The sequence below is a fragment of the Emys orbicularis genome, chromosome 1, assembly GCF_028017835.1.
Source record: "Emys orbicularis isolate rEmyOrb1 chromosome 1, rEmyOrb1.hap1, whole genome shotgun sequence".
NCBI classification, from domain to species: domain Eukaryota; kingdom Metazoa; phylum Chordata; order Testudines; family Emydidae; genus Emys; species Emys orbicularis.
Window position 1 is genome coordinate 269,361,776 of NC_088683.1, and position 21,531 is coordinate 269,383,306.

Below are 21,531 nucleotides of genomic sequence, written 5' to 3' on the forward strand. Positions count from 1 at the left end.
AAAGTTGATATACTGAAAATTCTATTAATTTTTGCTAAAAATTGATGAGACCATATGGGAGCAGATGCAGTAGTTTGAAAATCAGGATACTATTTTCAATACAATTTTGTGAAAACTCAGACCAAGTAAAATGTTTGACCATTTTAATTAACATGAAACCTATTGCTTACCCAGTGCTGTCTGGTTTTACCTCTTTCATAACGGAATCTTTTCTCATGTTTAAACTCTTGTATTAAGTCTAACAAGGATCTTGCATTTGTGGTAGAAACAAGCCTGTGGACAAACTGCTTACATGAAAATAGTCAAGGAAAAATTATTTATCTGTTTGACAGCTGAATTATCCAGTTAGTGGCATGGACAATAAGGGTAATGGGTGGACCTGTTACCTTCACTACAATCTAAATAAAGGTATTGGAAATGTAAAGATTTTACTCTGAATATGCCATATTGCCTATTTTCCAACACTTATGTCTGTGTGTCCAGTGTGAAAAGGGGGGAATTACCATAACTCACAAAAACAGACCAATAGCCAGTGACTCAGCAAAGAAGCTTTGAGTCAGAACTGGTATCTTGGCTGGCTTCAGCTCTTAGCCAGTCCTTTGGGCTTTGGCTTTGTTTAGGGCAGTACTGTATATCCTGTTTACTTACTTTGCCTTCTTCCTGGTAAGTTCTCCAGTACTCCATAGTGATTTCTTGGGTTGCCTATTTTTTACCCTAAAGCCCCTTTGCTTTGTGTTCATATTGTTTCTTCAAGCCCTTTGGCTTTGTGGAAAGACAGGCAGTTTGTACTCTGTTTCTTCTAGAAGGTGTTAAAAGTGACTACGTAGTGTCTTTGTGATACAGGTGTTTTAACAGCCTCTATGAGTTTCTCATAGACAGTATTAACTTTGATGTTTCTTGAATTCTCATAGTGCAAAGTTATGTGGTTCCCTGTTGACCCAGTAGGTCTGTTAAAATCTATTATTTTGTTTCCTCATTCTTCATCTTTGACTTACCCCAACACTTTCTTTCAGGCATCTCCAAGCCCTAGAGACATTACCCCAATTTCACTGGATGAGAATGAGTGTTCTTCGAATATGTCAGTGTAGACATGTCAGTCAGACGTTGTTATTTGTGTAGATCCCATTGTAGGAACATATATGCTCATGTGCTTGAGATTGGATTTTTTTGAATTGCGGTGTCTGTGTGTACACCCTGTACCACCTCATACTCCCATGCGAGGGCATAAACAGGGGAATGGCCATGGTTCTTCCCAGTTCCTCTTACTGCCCTGTGGCAGTGAGATTGAACCCAGAGAGTGACTGACCGATTAGTTTTCAGAGACCTTAATCCAGGATTTTTCAACCTATTTGAAGAAGAAGAAGAAAAGTATTTGGTCCACAACTCTCCTTCCCCCCTCCCCACCGCCACGTTTAGCCGGGTTTGGTGCTTCACACCAACCAGCACACCTTGTGGTGGAGTCTAAACTCTGAGTTCAAACTCTGCATGTCCTGCAGTGGACTGATCTCCATTAAGGATGACACAGTCAGTGCCTTTTCTGCCTAGGAGAGAGCCACATCTTGGATAAGTGCTTTGCGTGCAAGTCCTTCTCCTCCAGGACCTGCACGGTAAGTCCAGGGATGCTATGCAGAAGATGCATTTATTTAAGCAGTTCATGCGGGTCACCTTGGACCCAGAAGTGACTGTTAGAATCAGCATCAACTAGCATCAGCCAGCACTCCCTTGAGCATTCATCACACTCTGGGATCAGACAGTGGAATGGTGAAGAAAGCACTGGCAGAGTCAGCACCAACAATATAGATTCCGGCCATCTCAACATTGGCAAAGTCTCCAGCTGGACCAACAGTCTCCACGTTACCTCGGCAGCAATAGTTTGGTGCTGATGACTCTGGTTCCTGTATGGCTGCAACGTTGATGGCAAAGGCCATTAGTATGAGATGGGCCCCATCGCTGTGGGCATTGGGATTACTCATGGCAATACTGGTCATGACAGAGGACTTGCCTTTTGAGGGAATTGTCCTCTTCAGCCAGAGAACAGATGAAGCGCACCTTTCCCTCAAGGGTTATCTTAAAGTCCCTGGGAATTTATAAACCAACTCCTAAAAGAAGCCTTACGTGTATCAACCCCAACTAAGGCAGAAGACACCCTTCTTACACATTTACCCTGCCTGGACAATTGAGTGATATGTGACAGAACCCAGCAGAAGTTGGCAGCAAGTTTAGAATATTCCCTCTACCTATTCTAGCAGCAGGGTCTTCTCATGAACTATGAAAAATTGTCTTATCCCATCACAGATGATAGAGTTCATAGAAGCCCTAATTGACTCTGATTCAGAGAGAGCCTAGCTTTCTCAAGGACAGATTTCTGTCAATGCGATCGCTAGTGTTCGGGATAAAATCAAACTTGACTGTGATGATGCAGATGTGTCTGGTGGGGCTGCTGCTTCTGTAGTACACAGACAGAGACACAGCTCCATGCCTGGAAGGGTGGGGGAGGAGAGGCTGGGAGTTCTGCTCCTTTCCCTGCTGGGAGGGGCAGCGGGTAAAGGAGCAGAACTCCGGAGACAGGGCGGGGGCGGTGGAGGGCGAGGCCGGAGGTGGGGACAGCAGCTGGAGGAGCTGCCGGCATTCTGCTCCTTTCCCCACTGCCTCTCCCAGCGGGGAAAGGAGCAGAACCCCCGGCCCTCTCCTCCAGCTGGGCTGCTGCTGTGTCTTTCCGGTACACCGTATCAGCTATAAATAGCTTGCTGGCACGGCGTACTGGCCTACTTGCACTGCTGGTGATCAGTTGTTGTGAAGGTAGGACAAGAAGTAATCAGCTTGTAAAGGAGGTATAGGTTAGATATTAGGAAAAACTTTCTAACTTTAAGAATAGTTAAGCACTGAAATAAGCTTCAACCTGTCATTAGAAGTTTTGAAGAACAGATTAGACAAACTTCCGTCAGGAATGGTTGTAGGTATGCTTGGTGCTGGTCTGGACTAGATAACCTCTTTAGGTCCCTTCCACCCTACATTTCTATGTTTCTGTGTTTAGTATTAAGCCATCAAAGTTTCTGATTATATTATTTGTCATGAGTTTTCCCTCTTTCGTTTTTCAAATCACGATATGCGAGTCATCTCAACTGTCTCAAATATAGAGGGGAAAAAAGTTAGACTGTAGCTTACAATTAATTTTTATTTTTAAGAGACCAACAGCAAAGGAGCTCTTGAAACACAAATTCATAATACGAAATGCAAAGAAAACATCCTACCTGGCAGAACTCATTGATAGGCACAAGAGGTGGAAGTCTGAACAGAGCCATGATGACTCCAGCTCTGAAGAATCGGATGCGTAAGTTTGTTGAATCTATAACATAATTGTAAACACAGGAATAGAGGAGGGGAATTTTCTTAAGTTGTTGTGCATCATCTTGTCTAGTTAGCTGATGTTCTTTATTTAAAAAACATTGGGCTCACCAGGCATGTGAAGTTAAAAACTTAATTGAAATGTTTTGAGGGCTTTCAAGCCCAGAAAGGTGAAAGAAGACTAATTATAAATATCTAATTTTTTTGTTGAGGAAGGGTGTGTGTTGTAATATTTCATGCTGCAAACAGTTTGCTCCATCTGCTCTGGCATCTCAAACTGTTAGTTTCAGTCATACAGTGCTCAGCACACACACTTTTCTGTCATACTAGAAAGTACAAAAAATAAATTATGTTCATGACTAAATTAAACCAACTCTATTAACCTGAAGTTAAGATTGAGAGTACGTATCAGCAACTGAAAGCTAAAGAATGTGCAAGTACATTCCTGGTGTTTTAAAAATGAAGAAGAAACCAAGACGTCTAGAGATAAACGGGACTTGTAAAGGAGAAAAAATGAGGGTTTGCTCTCTCGTGCTCCTTTGATGATCTTGTCTAAAGAGGTCCTAAAAGGAAATTTAAAAAGGGGGAGGGGTGCTGTTCTGTTTATTTCTTATCTTAGAAATAGCAGGAATATCAAGTCTGATCTTTCTTGGTTTTGCTGAATGATTTGTTAGGGATTTTTGGGACATGGTTTGCACTTCCCCAGATCTTATTTCGATGGATGCTCAGTTTTAAAGTATGGACGTTCACAATGAAGGCTTCCAAATATTGGCAACAAGTCATTAGGGCTATAGGAATTGATATACTTAAGGCCATGATGATGAACGGAAATCTGCTTCTTCACTCTGAGGGATAGAAAGAGAAGGAGGGGGATCATTTTCTGGTGTCTTAACTTTTAGAAATGCCTTCAGGAAATATGCCTTTCAGTGGGACTTCTTTCCTTAGGGAGAACTGAAGAAAATTGGGTTGGCTCGGCTCATGAACAGAGGGTATTAATAGTTGCTCCCGGTGGCACTGTAGGTACATCCACTGAAGCCATGAAAGATGTTAGAGGGGAACTCATGGAGAATAAATTTTCCACAAGTACTGCTGTGAAGATGTTCAGGTGCTGCTATGATGAGCGTAGTATAAGAACCTGAACAGGATAAAGTACTACTAGTTCCTTCCTCCTTTTTGTGATTGGTGGAAAGGAGAAGATAATAGGTAATAGGTCATTTGAGTTGAGAAATTCTGCCATTTGATGGGTACTTCTAAACAAATAATTTATATTGAAAAAGCTAATTGTATTTTATATTCAAGATTTTATAAAGAGAATAAAAATATCAAAGTGAAATAATTTAGTCAATCTCTCTGTGAGTGCAGGATTTTTTGATACTGTACACTTTCTCGCGTCTTGTTCAGTGTAAATGTAAATGTCTCAAAATGTCTTCAGTCTGTCTACATGGTCAAATGCTTGGACAGGATTCTCAATATCAAAGTCCTTAATCGTTGGATATCTGGCATTCAGAGCATGCTCATGAAAGTTCAGCTGATTGGTCTGGGCATCTTGTTGGCATGGCGGACTTGAGAATACTCAAGGCTATATTTTATGGTCAGCTACAAACACCTTTCTCATGGTGGCCAGTACAAACAATATAAATACACACTGAAATCAAACTTGAAAGCATGTCAGGTTGACCACAGCAACTGGAAACCAACAGCCCATGATAGAGCAAGGTGGCAGCAGATTTGTCATGTCACTGTTAACAGCTTTGAAGCAATGTGTATTAACACCTTATTTGAAAAACATGAACAGTGCAAAGCAAGGATACAATATCTTGTAATGGTCATGAACAGTCTTCTCTGTCCCACATGTATCTGTGTTTGTGGTTCTCTGACTAGTTAAATATCTTGTTTTTTTTTTCTAATTGTTCAATGTGTGATTCCATGTCTCATTTACTGCATACTATTCAAACCCTATTCTGAAGACAAAATTATTAATTTCCTCATGGGCAGTGACAGGGTGGGACTCACCACCTCGGCGCCTCCTGGTGGTTGTGCTGAGAATTAGCTCTTGGTTGCTGGTGTGCCTTTCTCTAGCGGTGTCTCACCGCCATCACTTCTACTCCACCTCTAAGACCTGCGTCGCTCCCTGGACCACGGCATCCTCTTCTGGGCATGGCCCTCCGGCTGTGCTCCACTCCGCTTTCTCCCCCCTTCTGGGGGAATCGGCTGTCTCTAGTTCATCCACTTGCCGCTGTAGCCCACTGTAGCCTTCGGTCTAGCCCCTCTCCGCAAGGGGTAAACTGCAGTCCGAATACTGGCCATCCCCTCTGTGGCCCTTTTGGGACGCCACTGTGGCCCTTTTGGGACTACTTGTGGAAAACAGGCTACAGCTCTAAGGAACTGTGCAACCCCCGAAGAGGAGAAGATAACCCTCTTCCACAGCATCATTGGTGAGACCCCAGACATACAACTGTCAGGAGGAGCAGGGATCCGAGGTACAGACACACCAGTGCTCCACTTCACCTCCTAAAGAAGTCTAGGAGGAGGCATCTGCCTTGGCCCTGGCACCAGCACCAAATGATTTTAAGGCCTTTCAATACCTCTTTTTGAGGATCGTAGACACACTGGAGATTGAAATCTCTGACATTGCAGAGAAATCATACAAACTCTTTGAGGTTTTTTTCTGCAATGAGCCCAGCACGCATTGCCTTTCTGAGAAATAAAGGGCTTCTGGACCCCTTTAAGGCACTATGGCAGGATCTGCACTGTCTGCCCATTGATCTCTGGGTAGAGTTTAAGGTGTTTATGAACTATAAAGCCCTAAATAAGAGAGTGCCTCTCTTCCCATGTTGTATTGCCACAACTGTAGTCAGCGGGAGCACTCAAGCTAGATCCCCTCATTATGAGAGCAGCTGGGAGGGCTTTGAGACTCTGGAACTTGCTCCCTGCCTTGGTCCAAAAATTGCCTAATTTGGCAACTTTAGGGGCATGCTTCAAAAGATATGTTTTGAGAAGGTTTTTAGAAAAGGCTGAGGATGCGTTTCCCAGATGACTAAGAGGAAGGAGCAACATTTCCTCTAGATTTCTTTTGTATTGAGTTGTGCATATCATATTTTCATCATGTTTAGATAGACCTTTGACTCTCCAATCCATTCATTTAAATTGCCCAGTCAGTTTGTAATTAGTCACGGCATCTTCCATTCTGTTAAATATTGGGTTGAAGAGGTTTAAGATCATACCAATTTATTTTAAATGTATCTTATATTCCTGTGCTGTACTGAATAACAGGACTTATGACCATGCCACAGGTAAACTATTTAAATCAATACTTTTTCTTATGGCACCAATATAAGTATCTTAGAATTCCCCAAAGATATCATCTGTGCAGGATTCTAACTCCTGGCTTCCAATTGCAAGACTGGTGGAACTCCTAGTTCTCTGTCTCCCCAAAACCACTCATTACCCATCTCTGCTGGCTCGAGCCCTGCTCCCCTCCCTCTCTGCCCCAGATCCAATCCCACTTCTCTTCTCTCCTCTCCCTCCCCCGGGAGGGAGTTGCCTTCACAGCCTGGAGCATGTAGGAGGGTACAGACTGGGCACCTCCACCCCATCAGCAGCAACTGCACAGGCCCCCTCTTCCTGCACTATAGCTCCCTGCTGGGCTGAGAGGAGTTGCCAAGTGTTGCAGCAGGAGGGCCTGGCAGGTGGAGTGGGACCCTATGCTGGCTGACTGGGCTCCCTCCCCCTCCACTCCTTACCCTCCCTGCTCTCAGGCTTCCTGTGGTACGGAGAGGAGCCTCTGTGGGTTCCAGAAGGAGCGCCTGGGCCAATAGGCAGAGCAGGACCCTATGTGGGCCAGGCCCTCCTAGCTGCTGGGAGTGTTTGCCTCTCCCCCTGCACCCCACTAAGCTCTTTACCCTTCCTGCTGGCCCCAGGCTTTATGTGGTGCGGAGAGGACCCACCATGAGTTCCAACAAGAGGGCCTGGCAGGCAGAGTAGGTGCTGGCTGCACTTGCAGCCACCTAAGATGCACAGCCATTACCAGACTGCTGTGCAGCTTAAAGGGAGCATTGGCTTGGTGGTTGGCTGAGTTACTGTAGAACTGATGATTTTAATGCAGCTGAGGTTTAATTTAATTTTATTGATTGTATAATTATGTTAGGGCATCTAGACATTTGGAGAGGCATATTTATTTAAATTTAAATAAATAAATAAGACATTGACTTAGTTCTTATCTGGGTTCTCTGCATAGCCTACTAAAGTGCTAAATGAGCACTGACTGAATTATGAGTTCAAACTTTCCAAAAACTTTTGCCAACTTTCCAGTAATTTGGAGCCCTCTGCTGGCATCTGTTATACTGCTAAAAAGTAATATCATTGGTGTCATACAGTTTGGGAAACCATTGTCAGAGGTAGTAAATGAACGTATGTCTTTCTCCTTAATCTTTATTTAATACAGAAAAACATCTTTGTTCAATATTTAAACAAAATCTTTACTTACGACCCAACCTAATCATTCTTACCACATGCCTTGTTTTCACTGGCCTGAGAAGCATGGTGTTCTAAATTCACTCTCAAATCTGAAGGTTTTAAGCTTATTTTGGCATTACTAAATCAATATTACTAATGTAGTAAAGGAAAAATTCTGAAATGTCTTATATTTTTTTTAAAAGTGAAACCGATGGCCAGGCCACAGGTGGCCGTGATTCAGGGGACTGGATCTTTACAATCAGAGAAAAAGACCCCAAGAATGTAGAGAATGGAGCAGCCAAGCCACAGGAACTAGAAAGTAATAAGGTACTGTATTAATGTTTAATGCTAAAAGCAATACTAGAAAGATCTACATCTAAACATACGAATCTAGTTTAGTCATCCAACATTTTTTCAAATTTTGTTTCACTTAAGATACTCCTTTGACAGTTTAAATATTTAAAAATCTGCAAAAAGTCTTTTAAATTATGTAGATTACAGTTGTTGCTTATATTGCACAGCTCTCTTATCAAAATGATTTCATCCTGTAATACTTTTTCACTCTTACAGTTTGATTTTTTTTGTAAATACATGTGATGTTGTTTTTAAATGTTTTATTATGGTTGACTTAGCATTTTGTACCTGCATGTGTCAAGATATTGGGAGTAAGATCAGACCCGTTTCATTTTTAGTAAGCTTCACTGTACATTCTTGGAGAAACATTGTTATGTAATGCACTTTTGTCATACAAAATCCTAATCTTTAATCATTCTTCATATTGAATTCACACCCACACATAATGTAATCGCTTTACACATACTTTGATAGATGGTATTAAAACGTAATGTACTACATGAATTAGTTCATATGTATGCATGTTCACATACTCATTTTTATGTTTATATGTAGTGTATTAGAACTAGGTTTTTTTATGAAACAAATATAGAAAGCAATGAGGATGCATAGCTCAGGCTCAGTTAGGGTTATTTTGAAGCTACAATGTAAATGTTAATCGCGCTCACTCTATTACAGATGTCACTCTTTTTTCTCTTAAAGGAAAAAGATACCCCCAGGCGTCCTTTGTCTCAGTGTTTATCTGCAATTATATCTCCTTTATTTGTGGAGGTAAGCTGCTTCTGAAAACTTAGTTATTTCTAGTATCTATATATATATGTCTCTTTGGAGAATGGCATATCCAAGGATACTGTAATTGATAGGTTAACTCTCCTTATGGTCCAGCAGTAGCATTCTGGTTTATTGGTATCTCATCTGTTTCTTCTGTTTCTTTCCTAGTTTGTTTACAGCAAAGCTCATTTGTGCAGAGCAACCACATCACTTACACTAATTGAAGAGAATGAGGAGAGAAAATAAAGCTGGGAGACAATTCAATAAAGAGGGGAGGTGTGTGTTACTGCTTGGACTGCAGTGCACCAGTTTTTCCTATTATTGGGTCTTTTTGTCTAATCTGCATTCAGCTCCTCACTTCTCCCCAACTTCTGCTTGGTGGACTAGGCTAAGAGAGTTTAAAAGGCTCAAAGCCCTGAAGTATAAATGCTGAACTTGTACTGGAATCTAACAAACTATTTTATGCAGATATTCTGTAGAATGGTTCTTTAATTTTTTATAAGTGTATTTACATATGAAGGGGAATACAGACCTAATATAGAGTCAGTTACTTTAAAAAAAATCTATAGAACTGTATTTGATATCATTAAGCAGTCCTTTCCTACCCTAGCATTGCTGTAGAATAAGGACAAGATTTTCTTTTAAACCATGTTTCAATCTTTACAACTGTGCTTCCCCTGTGGGTGGAAAAAACAGAGGGCTCCAAAAGTATTTTCCTAATCAAAGGAGCCCCAGTCTTGAGGAGGCTCCTGGAAGGTTTCCATGCCACGTAGCAAGCATATTGAACACAGTAGAGCAGATACTTACCCAGAAGAGTGGTCTCTGCTCCAGAGCTTATTCAGACTCAGCGGAGAGTCAACTTGTCAGCCTCATCTGTAAAATGGTGAATAGCATTTTCCTTCCTCATGGGGATGTTGGGTCTTAAATTTATTAGAGGGTTGGACGCTTGTAGGCTGAGTGAATTGCACACTCCAGAGGCTCCTTCCATTCTTCTGTTCCCCTCCACAAGTTCCCTGTGTGCCACCCTCCTATGCCCCTCTGTTTCAGGGGCTCCCTGCTGCTCCCCTCCCCTCATCTCTCATGCTAGGGGTTCTGTCCCCATCTCTTCTCCCCACCCCCATGTCATGGACTGTATTTCATCCCATTTCTCCCATGGCAGGGGCTGTGTGTGTGTGTGTGTGTGTGTGTGTGTGTGTGTGTGTCCCCTCTTTCCCAGAACTGCAGTTTCCCCATCCCATTTCTACCCTCCCTCTGGGGCCCTGCTTTTTTCCCCTCCCCAATTTCCACTCTCCCTATTCTGGTTTCCTGCTTTCACAGCCACACACCTGGCTCCCCGCCTCTGGATTCCTGCATCTCCCATCACCACCACTCCTCACCACTTGATTTCCTTGTGGGTCTCTGCTTAGTCATCCTCTCTTCCCCCTAAGAGCAAGTCCACTTCCTCACTCCCCTCTGGGTCCCTGCTTCCCCCCATCACCACTGCCCCATCTCTCTCGTCCCTCCTGCTTCCACTTCTCCCTCATGTGTTCCCTGCTACTCCACTCTTTTATCCCCATTTAGCTCCTTACACACTCTACCTGTAAGATTCTTTGATTCCTATTAGAATCCAAGCTACAGACACTCCCAATGCAGCAAGTTAAGCTGCTGCTTCTCATGTGTAGGCAGCAGCAGCTTCCATTCCTGCAGCATCAGGGAGTGTGGGGGACCTGATTTTCCTCTGACCTAGGCTTTTTCCAGTATTCTGATTTGAACCAAAATAAATAGGATTCTGTCCAATGAGACCTAGAACATTCACTGAAATTTTAGAATTGGTCAGCTGCAATGTTCAAAGTTATTGTGTAACAGACACTCAGCGAACTAACATTTTAAAGTGCTGTGAAATCCTCACATGGAAGGTCCTATGAAAGTACAAAGTGTAGTACAAAATTAGTAAGACTAACTCTTACTTTGTACGCAACAGCACCTTTCTAAAATCTGGAAAATAGAATTGCCGGTGACCTCAGATAACCCTTGGTTTCTTGGGTTGTGGGTTTCACATCCCACATGACCACTTTATTTTTGTGAATGCTTAGACTGCTCTTTTAGTGACCTGTGATAAAAATCTCACGTTACAAATAGTGTGTTTCTATAGCTAGACTTTTTATGATAACATTTAAAAAAAATGAATGTACTAATTCTCTGTGGAAACATAGAAATTAATACATAATATTACATGTTCAAATATTTGTCAGATAATTACATTGTTAATGTAGTTTTACCATTTTTTTAGTTGAAAGAGAAAAGTCAGGCATATGGTGACAACATGGGGTCCATAGAAGAACTGAGAGAAGCTATTTATTTAGCTGAGGAGGCTTGTCCAGGCATTTCAGATACCATGGTGTCGCAGCTTGTACAGAGGCTTCAGAGGTAACAATAAAAATACCTTTGCATTATGACTTACAGAAAATTGCAAGACTTACTTTAATATTTGCCAAGTATTTTGTAAAATACAAGTGCCGACTGATATTTCTGTATTATAAAGATAAAATATTTTCTGATGTGCTTTTACTTTGTTTATGAAAATTTAATTGTTTAATAGAAAAATTCTCAGCCTATCAGGAACTTAAATTTCTTTTTCCTGTCTTCACTATATATACTCACTTTCACACACTGCATACTGTATGTTGAATGTGTTGTCTGCAAAGCCAAACCAGAAAAAGAACACTACCATGAGTTACATTTTAAATGGTAGGTATACGAAACTGCTCAGAGATTTGCAATGTGGGATATAGTCCCAGGAGAGATTGATTAGTGGGCTGTGGGGTGTTTGTATGTATGTATTTTAAAAAGAGTACTTGAATAGTTTACATTCATGACTTTTGACCTCTGCTGTCTCCTGGTAGAAAAGGAAGAGATCAAATATCAAATTTGGAAATTTCCTTTACTCATTGGCCTACAATGAATGTGGGTTCCAAATTTCAAGATACTAGCTCAATGGAAATGTGTGTGTGGGGTGTATTAAATATTACATGAAAATAAAATAGAAAGTGCTGTTGTGCCCACTATAAGTAAAGGTAAAAACTGTTTGCATTTTAAAACCCTCTTTTTTTCTGGTTGTGAACTTGTGAATCATTCTCTTTCCACTCTTGAGTTCTGTCCAAAAATGTAATTTTGGAAAAGTTCAAACTAAATCTCTTTAGTTGCTAAAATAACTTGTGCCCAAAAGAAATATGTTTCAAAGTGGTCTAATAAGGATACATCAATGAATTGTGTGCACTTTACCAATATTTAAAAAAACTAAAAAAACCCAGGATAATAGTTGAAAGCAAATTTAAAAAAAATACTATGCAGAGTGCACAATGATGTTCATTAGCATTGTCCAATATGTTTACCTTAATAAATTTTTTCCCCTTTCATCACAAGGAAAATGCTCATTGAGGTTAAGCCAGTGTGTCAAGGTTTATTGTCCTCAGACTGCTGCTGGAACAATCTTGCATGACCGAGATTATATAAACATATCAACAAATTTTCAAAAAGTCTTCCATCTTAACATAAAAGTAGTAAGTTGTGGATATGAATAACTATGGTTCCCTTGATTTTTGGACCTCCATATTTTTTGCCTCATTGTTTTAAATTCTTCTGCCTTAATGCAGATACTCTTGTATTTAGGATCTGGGTGCTCATGTAAATAGTTCTTACTCGTGTAAGCAATCTCATTAAAGTTAAAGACCACTTGTGATTAAGGGTATACAAATTGAGCCCTTAGTGTGTTTGTATAATAATATACTTTAAAAAAAAATAATCTCAATGCCTGTAACCCACAGTTATAATACACATCTGTTTTGGCAATATACCAATATATCTTGGGTTCCATCTTAAGTGGAGTTTAATGAAGAAACCATTAATATTTGTAGATGTGAAGCATTTGTTCATACTCTGGTTTGAGAAACGTAATTATGGCTGAATTTAAATTTGTATATTGAAATTGATTATTTCTTTATAAATAAAGTTCTACATAATTTAAAAAGGGCCACTTAAACTAAAATTAAGTTTTGAGTTTTTTACAGAAATCCCCAGATATATTCATAGTAACTGAACATCCATGGCTGTAATGGGATGAATTATACATGTTGTTTCAGAGAGTTTCTGTAGGACCAACCACTGTATGTTTACTAGTAAAATTAAAAACAAATGCAAATTTGGTAAAATATGTAATTGCTTTATAAAGTGTAGTGTAAATCTGTTTGATGCAGTTCAAGTTTATTCATAGTAAACTTGTCTAGAGAATGAACAAAACCAGTCACCTTAAAAAAAAAAAAAAAGCCATATTAAATGAATGTTAAGGACAAAGGATGTTGCTGAGCATGACCTCTTGCACCTGTGCATTGCAGCAGCAGATGAGCCATACAGAAACCAACCCTCTATCAGAATATTTCAAACAGTAGGAAATGCTGTGTATAAAAACCTCTGGAAAATGTATATTTCACTGCTAAATATGTATATCAGCTAATCAGTTTTTGTACTGTATTGACATAAGCCAAATTTCGTACAGGAAGAATTTGAGTTGTAATATGTTTGTCTATAATTATAAGAAACAAGTATAAAGAATTAATATATAATACTAGGGCTGTCAAGTGATTAAAAAAAATGTGAATAAAAAAATTAATCGCGATTAATTGTGCTGTTAAACAATAATGGAATACCTTTGATTTAAATATTTTTGAATGTTTTCTACATTTTCAAATATATTGATTTCAATTGCAACACAGAATACAAAGTGGTACAGTACTCTGTTAATATTTATTTTTGATTACAAATATTTGCACTGTAAAAAACAAAAGAAATAGTATTTTTCAATTTACCTAATATAAGTACTGTAGTGCAATCTCTTTATCATGAAAGTTGAACTTAAAAATGTAGAATTATGTACAAAAAAAACCTGCATTCAAAAATAAAACAATGTCAAACTTTAGAGCCTACAAATCCAATCAGTCCTACTTCTTGTTCAGCCAATCCATCAGACAAACAAGTTTGTTTACATTTGCAGACGATAATGCTGCCCGTTTCTTGTTTACAGTGTCACCTGAAAGTGAGAACGCATTTGCATGGCACTGTTTGTAGCCGGCGTCGCAAGATATTTATAAGAACATAAGAAAGGCCGTACTGGGTCAGACCAAAGGTCCATCTAGCCCAGTATCTGTCTACCGACAGTGGCCAATGCCAGGTGCCCCAGAGGGAGTGAACCTAACAGGCAATGATCAAGTGATCTCTCTCCTGCCATCCATCTCTATCCTCTGACGAACAGAGGCTAGGGACACCATTCTTACCCATCCTGGCTAATAGCCATTTATGGACTTAGCCACCATGAATTTATCCAGTCCCCTTTTAAACATTGTTATAGTCCTAGCCTTCACAACCTCCTCAGGTAAGGAGTTCCACAAGTTGACTGTGCGCTGCGTGAAGAAGAACTTCCTTTTATTTGTTTTAAACCTGCTGCCTATTAATTTCATTTGGTGACCCCTAGTTCTTGTATTATGGGAATAAGTAAATAACTTTTCCTTATCCACTTTCTCCACATCACTCATGATTTTATATACCTCTATCATGTCCCCCCTTAGTCTTCTCTTTTCCAAACTGAAGAGTCCTAGCCTCTTTAATCTTTCCTCATATGGGACCCTCTCTAAACCCTTAATCATTTTAGTTGCTCTTTTCTGAACCTTTTCTAGTGCTAGAATATCTTTTTTGAGGTGAGGAGACCACATCTGTACACAGTATTCGAGATGTGGGCGTACCATGGATTTATATAAGGGCAATAATATATTCTCAGTCTTATTCTCTATCCCCTTTTTAATGATTCCTAACATCCTGTTTGCTTTTTTGACCGCCTCTGCACACTGCGTGGACATCTTTAGAGAACTATCCACGATGACGCCAAGATCTTTTTCCTGACTCGTTGTAGCTAAATTATCCCCCATCATGTTGTATGTATAGTTGGGGTTATTTTTTCCAATGTGCATTACTTTACATTTATCCACATTAAATTTCATTTGCCATTTTGCTGCCCAATCACTTAGTTTTGTGAGATCTTTTTGAAGTTCTTCACAATCTGCTTTGGTCTTAACTATCTTGAGTAGTTTAGTATCATCTGCAAACTTTGCCACCTCACTGTTTACCCCTTTCTCCAGATCATTTATGAATAAATTGAATAGGATTGGTCCTATGACTGACCCTTGGGGAACACCACTAGTTACCCCTCTCCATTCTGAGAATTTACCATTAATTCCTACCCTTTGTTCCCTGTCCTTTAACCAGTGCTCAATCCATGAAAGGACCTTCCCTTTTATCCCATGACAGCTTAATTTACGTAAGAGCCTTTGGTGAGGGACCTTGTCAAAGGCTTTCTGGAAATCTAAGTACACTATGTCCGCCGGATCCCCCTTGTCCACATGTTTGTTGACCCCTTCAAAGAACTCTAATAGATTAGTAAGACACGATTTCCCTTTACAGAAACCATGTTGACTATTGCTCAAGAGTTTGTTTTTCTATGTGTCTGACAATTTTGTTCTTTACTATTGTTTCAACTAATTTGCCCGGTACCGACGTTAGACTTACCGGTCTGTAATTGCTGGGATCACCCCTAGAGCCCTTTTTAAATATTGGTGTTACATTAGCTAACTTCCAGTCATTGGGTACCGAAGCCGATTTAAAGGACAGGTTACAAACCTTAGTTAATAGTTCCGCAACTTCACATTTGAGTTCTTTCAGAACTCTCGGGTGAATGCCATCTGGTCCCGGTGACTTGTTAATGTTGAGTTTATCAATTAATTCCAAAACCTCCTCTAGTGATACTTCAATCTGTGACAGTTCCTCAGATTTGTCACCTACAAAAGCCAGCTCAGGTTTGGGAATCTCCCTAACATCCTCAGCCGTGAAGACTGAAGCAAAGAATCCATTTAGTTTCTCCGCAATGACTTTATCATCTTTAAGCGCTCCTTTTGTATTTTCATCGTCAAGGGGCCCCACTGGTTGTTTAGCAGGCTTCCTGCTTCTGATGTACTTAAAAAACATTTTGTTATTACCTTTGGAGTTTTTGGCTAGCCGTTCTTCAAACTCCTCTTTGGCTTTTCTTATTACACTCTTGCACTTAAGTTGGCAGTGTTTGTGCTCCTTTCTATTTGCCTCACTAGGATTTGACTTCCACTTTTTAAAGGAAGTCTTTTTATCTCTCACTGCTTCTTTTACATGGTTGTTAAGCCACGGTGGCTCTTTTTTAGTTCTTTTACTGTTTTTCTTAATTTGGGGTATACATTGAAGTTGAGCCTCTATTATGGTGTCTTTAAAAAGGGCCCACGCAACTTGCAGGGATTTCACTTTAGTCACTGTACCTTTTAACTTTTGTCTAACTAACCCCCTCATTTTTGTATAGTTCCCCCTTTTGAAATTAAAGGCCACAGTGTTGGGCAGTTGAGGTGTTCTTCCCACCACAGGGATGTTGAATGCTATTGTATTATGGTCACTATTTCCAAGCGGTCCCGCTGTAGTTACCTCTTGGACCAGCTCCTGCGCTCCACTCAGGATTAAATCTAGAGTCGCCTCTCCCCTTGTGGGTTCCCGTACCAGCTGCTCCATGAAGCAGTCATTTAAAGTATTGAGAAATTTTATCTCTGCATTTCGTCCTGAAGTGAAATGTTCCCAGTCAATATGGGGATAATTGAAATCCCCCACTATTATTGGGTTCTTAATTTTGATAGCCTCTCTAATTTCCCTTAGCATTTCATCATCACTATTACTGTCCTGGTCAGGTGGTCGATAATAGATCCCTAATGTTATATTTTTACTAGAGCATGAAATTTCTATCCATAGAGACTCTATGGAACCTGTGGATTTGCTTAAGATTTTTACTTCATTTGAATCTACACTTTCTTTAACATATAGTGCCACTCCTCCCCCTGCACGGCCTGTTCTGTCCTTCCGATATATTTTGTACCCCGGAATGATTGTGTCCCATTGATTGCTCTCAGTCCACCAGGTTTCTGTGATGCCTATTATATCTATATCCTCCTTTATCACAAGGCACTCTAGTTCACCCATCTTATTATTTAGACTTCTGGCATTTGTGTACAAGCACTTTAAAAACTTGTCCCTGTTTATTAGCCTGCCTTTTTCTGATGTGCCAGATTCTTTTTTATGTGACTGTTTATCATCTGATCTGGCCCTTACATTATACTTTTCAGTCCTCTGCTCCTGACTATAACCTGGAGATTCTCTATCATCAGACTCTCCCCTAAGAGAAGTCTGTGTCCGATCCACACGCTCCTCTGCAGCAGTCGGCTTTCCCCCATCTCCTAGTTTAAAAACCGCTCTACAACCTTTTTAATGTTTAGTGCCAGCAGTCTGGTTCCACTTTGGTTTAGGTGGAGCCCATCTCTCCTGTATAGGCTCCTCCCATCCCAGAAGTTTCCCCAGTTCCTAATGAACGTGAACCCCTCCTCTCTACACCATCGTCTCATCCACGCATTGAGACTCTGAAGCTCTGCCTGCCTACCTGGCCCTGCGTGTGGAACTGGGAGCATTTCTGAAAATGCCACCATAGAGGTCCTGGATTTCAGTCTCTTCCCTAGCAGCCTAAATTTGGCTTCCAGGACATCTCTCCTACCCTTTCCTATGTCATTGGTACCTACATGTACCACGACCACCGGCTCCTCCCCAGCACTACACATAAGTCTATCTAGATTGACTATCATAAGTCTATCTAGAAGGTTGATTTTCTTTTTTGGTGGTTCAGGTTCTGTAATTTCCGCATTGGACTGTTGCTTTTTTTAAGACTTCTGAAAGCATGCTCCACACCTCATCCTTCTAAGATTTTGGAAGGCACTTCAAATTCTTAAATCTTGGACCAAGTGCTGTAGCTATCTTTAGAAATTTCACATTGGTACCTTCTTTGCATTTTGTCAAATTTTGCAACGGAAGTGTTCTTAAAATGAATAATATGTGCTGAGTCATCATCCGAGACTGCTATAACATGAAATATATTGCAGAATATGGGTAAAACAGAGCAGTAGGCATACAATTTTCCCCCAAGGAGTTCAGTCACAAATTTAATTAACACATTATTTTTTTAATGAGCGTCATCAGCATGGAAGCATTTCCTCTGGAACGGTTGCCGAAGCATCAATAGGCATATGAATCTTTAGCACATCTGGCACGTAAATATCTTACAACAGTGTCATACAAACGCCTGTTCTCACTTTCAAGTGACATTGTAATTAAGAAGTGGGCAGCATTATCTCCTGTAAATGTAAACAAACTTTTTCGTGTTAGCGATTGGCTAAATAAGACTGAGTGGACTTGTAGGCTCTAAAGTTTTACATTGTTTTGTTTTTGAGTGCAATTATGTAACAAAAAAAAATTAAGTTGTACTTTCATGATATAGATTTGCACTACAGTACTTGTATGAGGTGAATTGAAAAATACAATTTCTTTTGTTTATCATTTTTACAGTGCAAATATTTGTAATCAAATATACTATAAGTGAGCACTGTACACTTTGTATTCTGTGTTGTAATAGAAATCAATATATTTGAAAATGTAGAAAAACATCCAAAATATTCAATACATTTCAATTGGTATTCTATTGTTTAACAGTGCGATTAAAACTGTGATTAATTACGATTAATTTTTTTAGTTAATCGCGTAAATTAACTGTGATTAATCAACAGCCCTATTTAATACATATCCCTTAACCAACCCTCTAACTCCTCACCTGAATCCCTCTGTTATACTCACACCTTCAGGCAATCCCTCTTCTCATCAATAATACTTGCTTTATCTTACTTAATAATACTTTATCTGTTGTTCAGGGTCTTGTCTTTTTTCTTATCTTACTGTGATTGTAAACTCTTTGCAGTAGGGACTGTCTTTACCTGCATTTGCACATTGCTATTTAATTTTATGGTGCTGTATAAATTACTTCAAAGAAATTCATTGTATTATTACTCATTTAATGATACTGTAATTAACACAATGATTTTGTAGTTAAAAATAATTAATATTCCTAAAACATAAAACCAGTTCTTCTTTCTTTTAAATACATTTTCAATTTTTATTGCCATACATTTTAAAATAATTTTTATTAAGTTGACCACTTTTTAAGTTTATAAAGTTTATTAAGTTTATCAACTTTATTAAGTTGACCCTGCTGTCATAAGAAAAGTTGAAAAGCTTTATCAGAGACTTTGCATAATTTTTAGCCCCTCTGTGTAGGATAATCTGCTGTCCATGCTCTGTTAGCAGTTTGAAGCTGAGTAAGCCTGAGAGGTTGATCAAAAAGTCTTTACAAAAAATTATTTCAAGACTTTAAAACTAAACTTCCACCAGAAAAATGTTTTTGCATTTGAATAACAGGCCTTTTCAGGCATATTCATCTTTTTTGTCAGTTTCAGATAATCATAGAAATGTAGGACTGCAAAGCACCTTGAGAGGTCAGCTAGTCCAACTCCCCATCCTGAGGTAGGATCAAATATACCTAGACGAACTCTGACAGGTGTTTGTCTAACCTGTTCTTAAAACCTCCCTGTGACAGGGATACCACAACCTCCCTTTGGAAGTGTATTCCAGTGCTTAACTATCCTTATAGTTAGAAAGATTTTCCTGTTATCTAATCTAAATCTTCCCTGCTGCAGTTTAAGCCGATTACTTCTTGTCCTACCTTCAGTGGACATGGAGAAGAATTGGTCACTGTATAATAGCCCTTAGAAACCAGGTTTTCTAAACCTTTGATAATTTTTGTTGCTCTCCTCTGGACTCTCCAGTGTAAGAAAGATATTGGCAAAGTGTGGTGCCCAAAACTGGACACTGTACTCCAGCTGAGGTGTCACCAGTGCCGAATAGAGTGGGACAATAACCTCCCGTGTCTTATGTATTGCACTCCTGTTAATACATCCCAGAACGATACCAGCCTTTTTTGCAAATGCATTGTATTTGATCCACTATAACCCACAGGTGCTTTTCTGCAATACTATAGTCTAGCTAGTTCTTTGTATTTGTGCATTTGAGTTTTCCTTCCTAAGTGTAGTACTTTACACTTGTCTTTTATTGATTTTCATCTTGTTGATTTCAGACCAATTCTCCAGTTTGTCAAGGTCATTTGAATTCTAGTCCTGCCCTTCAAAATGCTTGCAATCCCTCCCAACTTGGTGTCATCCACACATTTTATAAGCATACTCTTCACTTCATTATCCAAATCATTAATGATGATCCAAGTTACTAATTTCAGATATTCCTCTCTAACACAGCTATGAAGGTGAAATGATATCACTTATTTGTGCACACTTCAGTATACTTTCAATATTAAATACTGTTGCCATTTGATCACATCTTTGAACAAAAGTATAGTCTTTTTATAGTATCAAGTTCTTTTCTTTACACATTTTAATGTCTAAAACTATCTTTTCACTGGTGATCGCGATAATTCTTGCCATTAACAAGATTTTATATTTTAAAGTACAATACCTAGCCCTAGCAAGTTGTGGTGAGCACCGAGGAACAGTAGAAATTCTTAAACGGGTTCTGGTGTAGTGATTAGAAAGAGCATATTCTGGTCTCTAATATTCTTTTAAAATTTAGTGAAACTTAATATATTAAACTTTTCTTCCCCTCTCCACCCCCACAGCCCCCCCCCCCCCCAAATAGCTTTGGAATGGGAAAGCTATTTTTTCTTTTGGTGGGAGGGAGGAAGGTCTAGTTCAAAAACTTTTTTCTGCCCCAGAACACTTTGAGGTGGCTGAGATACCAAGTTTCCCAAGGTAGGGGTTTTGAATGAAAACACACAGGATTTATTAAATGATTGTGTACCCATTAAAAGACATTTGAGGATTGATTGTAGTCATTCTGGTGAACAGAACCATAGTTATGCACTTGCAATGTCTTATTTATATGATATTCAGGTCTGTAGCTTGTTTTTTTTTTTTTTTTTTTTTTTTAAAGTCAGTGTGTCAAAGTATGATCCTGAAAGGAAGAAAGCTTTAAGTTCCTACTTACAGCACAATTTAATGACTTTTTAATCGTTCTTTGTTATGTAATAAGAGTTTGAAAGTGACCAAAAATAACCATTTCTTTTCTTCTCCAGATATTCACTAACTGGAGGAAGTACTTCGTCTCACTGAAGTATTGGTTTTGAATTTTTCAAAGTCAACAGGCCATCCTGTGGTGTCTGCATTGAGAAAGTGCTCTTTAATGTTGATCTACCGCTCAATAAATGGAGTGCTCTTCAGTGAAAGGACATTCCTGAATGTGCAACAGCAAAAATGAAGTCTCTCAGATGGGGTGTTGTTTTTCAGCTCCTTAAAGCTATAGTTTTTTTTAAACCATAATGCACATATTTAAGGGAGACATGTCTTTTTATGACATCTGCAATGTATATTTACGTTTGTGATAAGGACACTGAAGATATTGTGAAATCTCAGGTATTTTGCTTTAAGATAACTCCTTTGGGAGATAGAAAAGCGTTCTGTTGGATTTGTGTACAGATTTGTATATAGTGTCATTTTTGTACTGAAACCCTTTAAACCTGTATAAGGAGTCACTGTGTACAAAATGACCAAATCTTCTGTAGATAATGTTAGTGAG

General features: G+C 39.3%; 1 protein-coding gene across 1 annotated transcript in view; it reads left to right on the plus strand.

Moving 5' to 3' along the window:
• The window catches only part of STK24 (serine/threonine kinase 24), a 117,597-nt gene extending 96,498 nt beyond the window's left edge, over nucleotides 1-21,099 (plus strand). Inside the window, exons 7-11 of the mRNA XM_065404914.1 lie at nucleotides 3,186-3,331; nucleotides 8,004-8,127; nucleotides 8,857-8,925; nucleotides 11,195-11,331; nucleotides 21,032-21,099. Coding sequence (XP_065260986.1) covers nucleotides 3,186-3,331; nucleotides 8,004-8,127; nucleotides 8,857-8,925; nucleotides 11,195-11,331; nucleotides 21,032-21,068 — 513 coding nt within the window. The 3' untranslated portion in view covers nucleotides 21,069-21,099. The remainder of the gene's footprint in view (nucleotides 1-3,185; nucleotides 3,332-8,003; nucleotides 8,128-8,856; nucleotides 8,926-11,194; nucleotides 11,332-21,031) is intronic.
• Nucleotides 21,100-21,531: the final 432 nt, after the last annotated feature.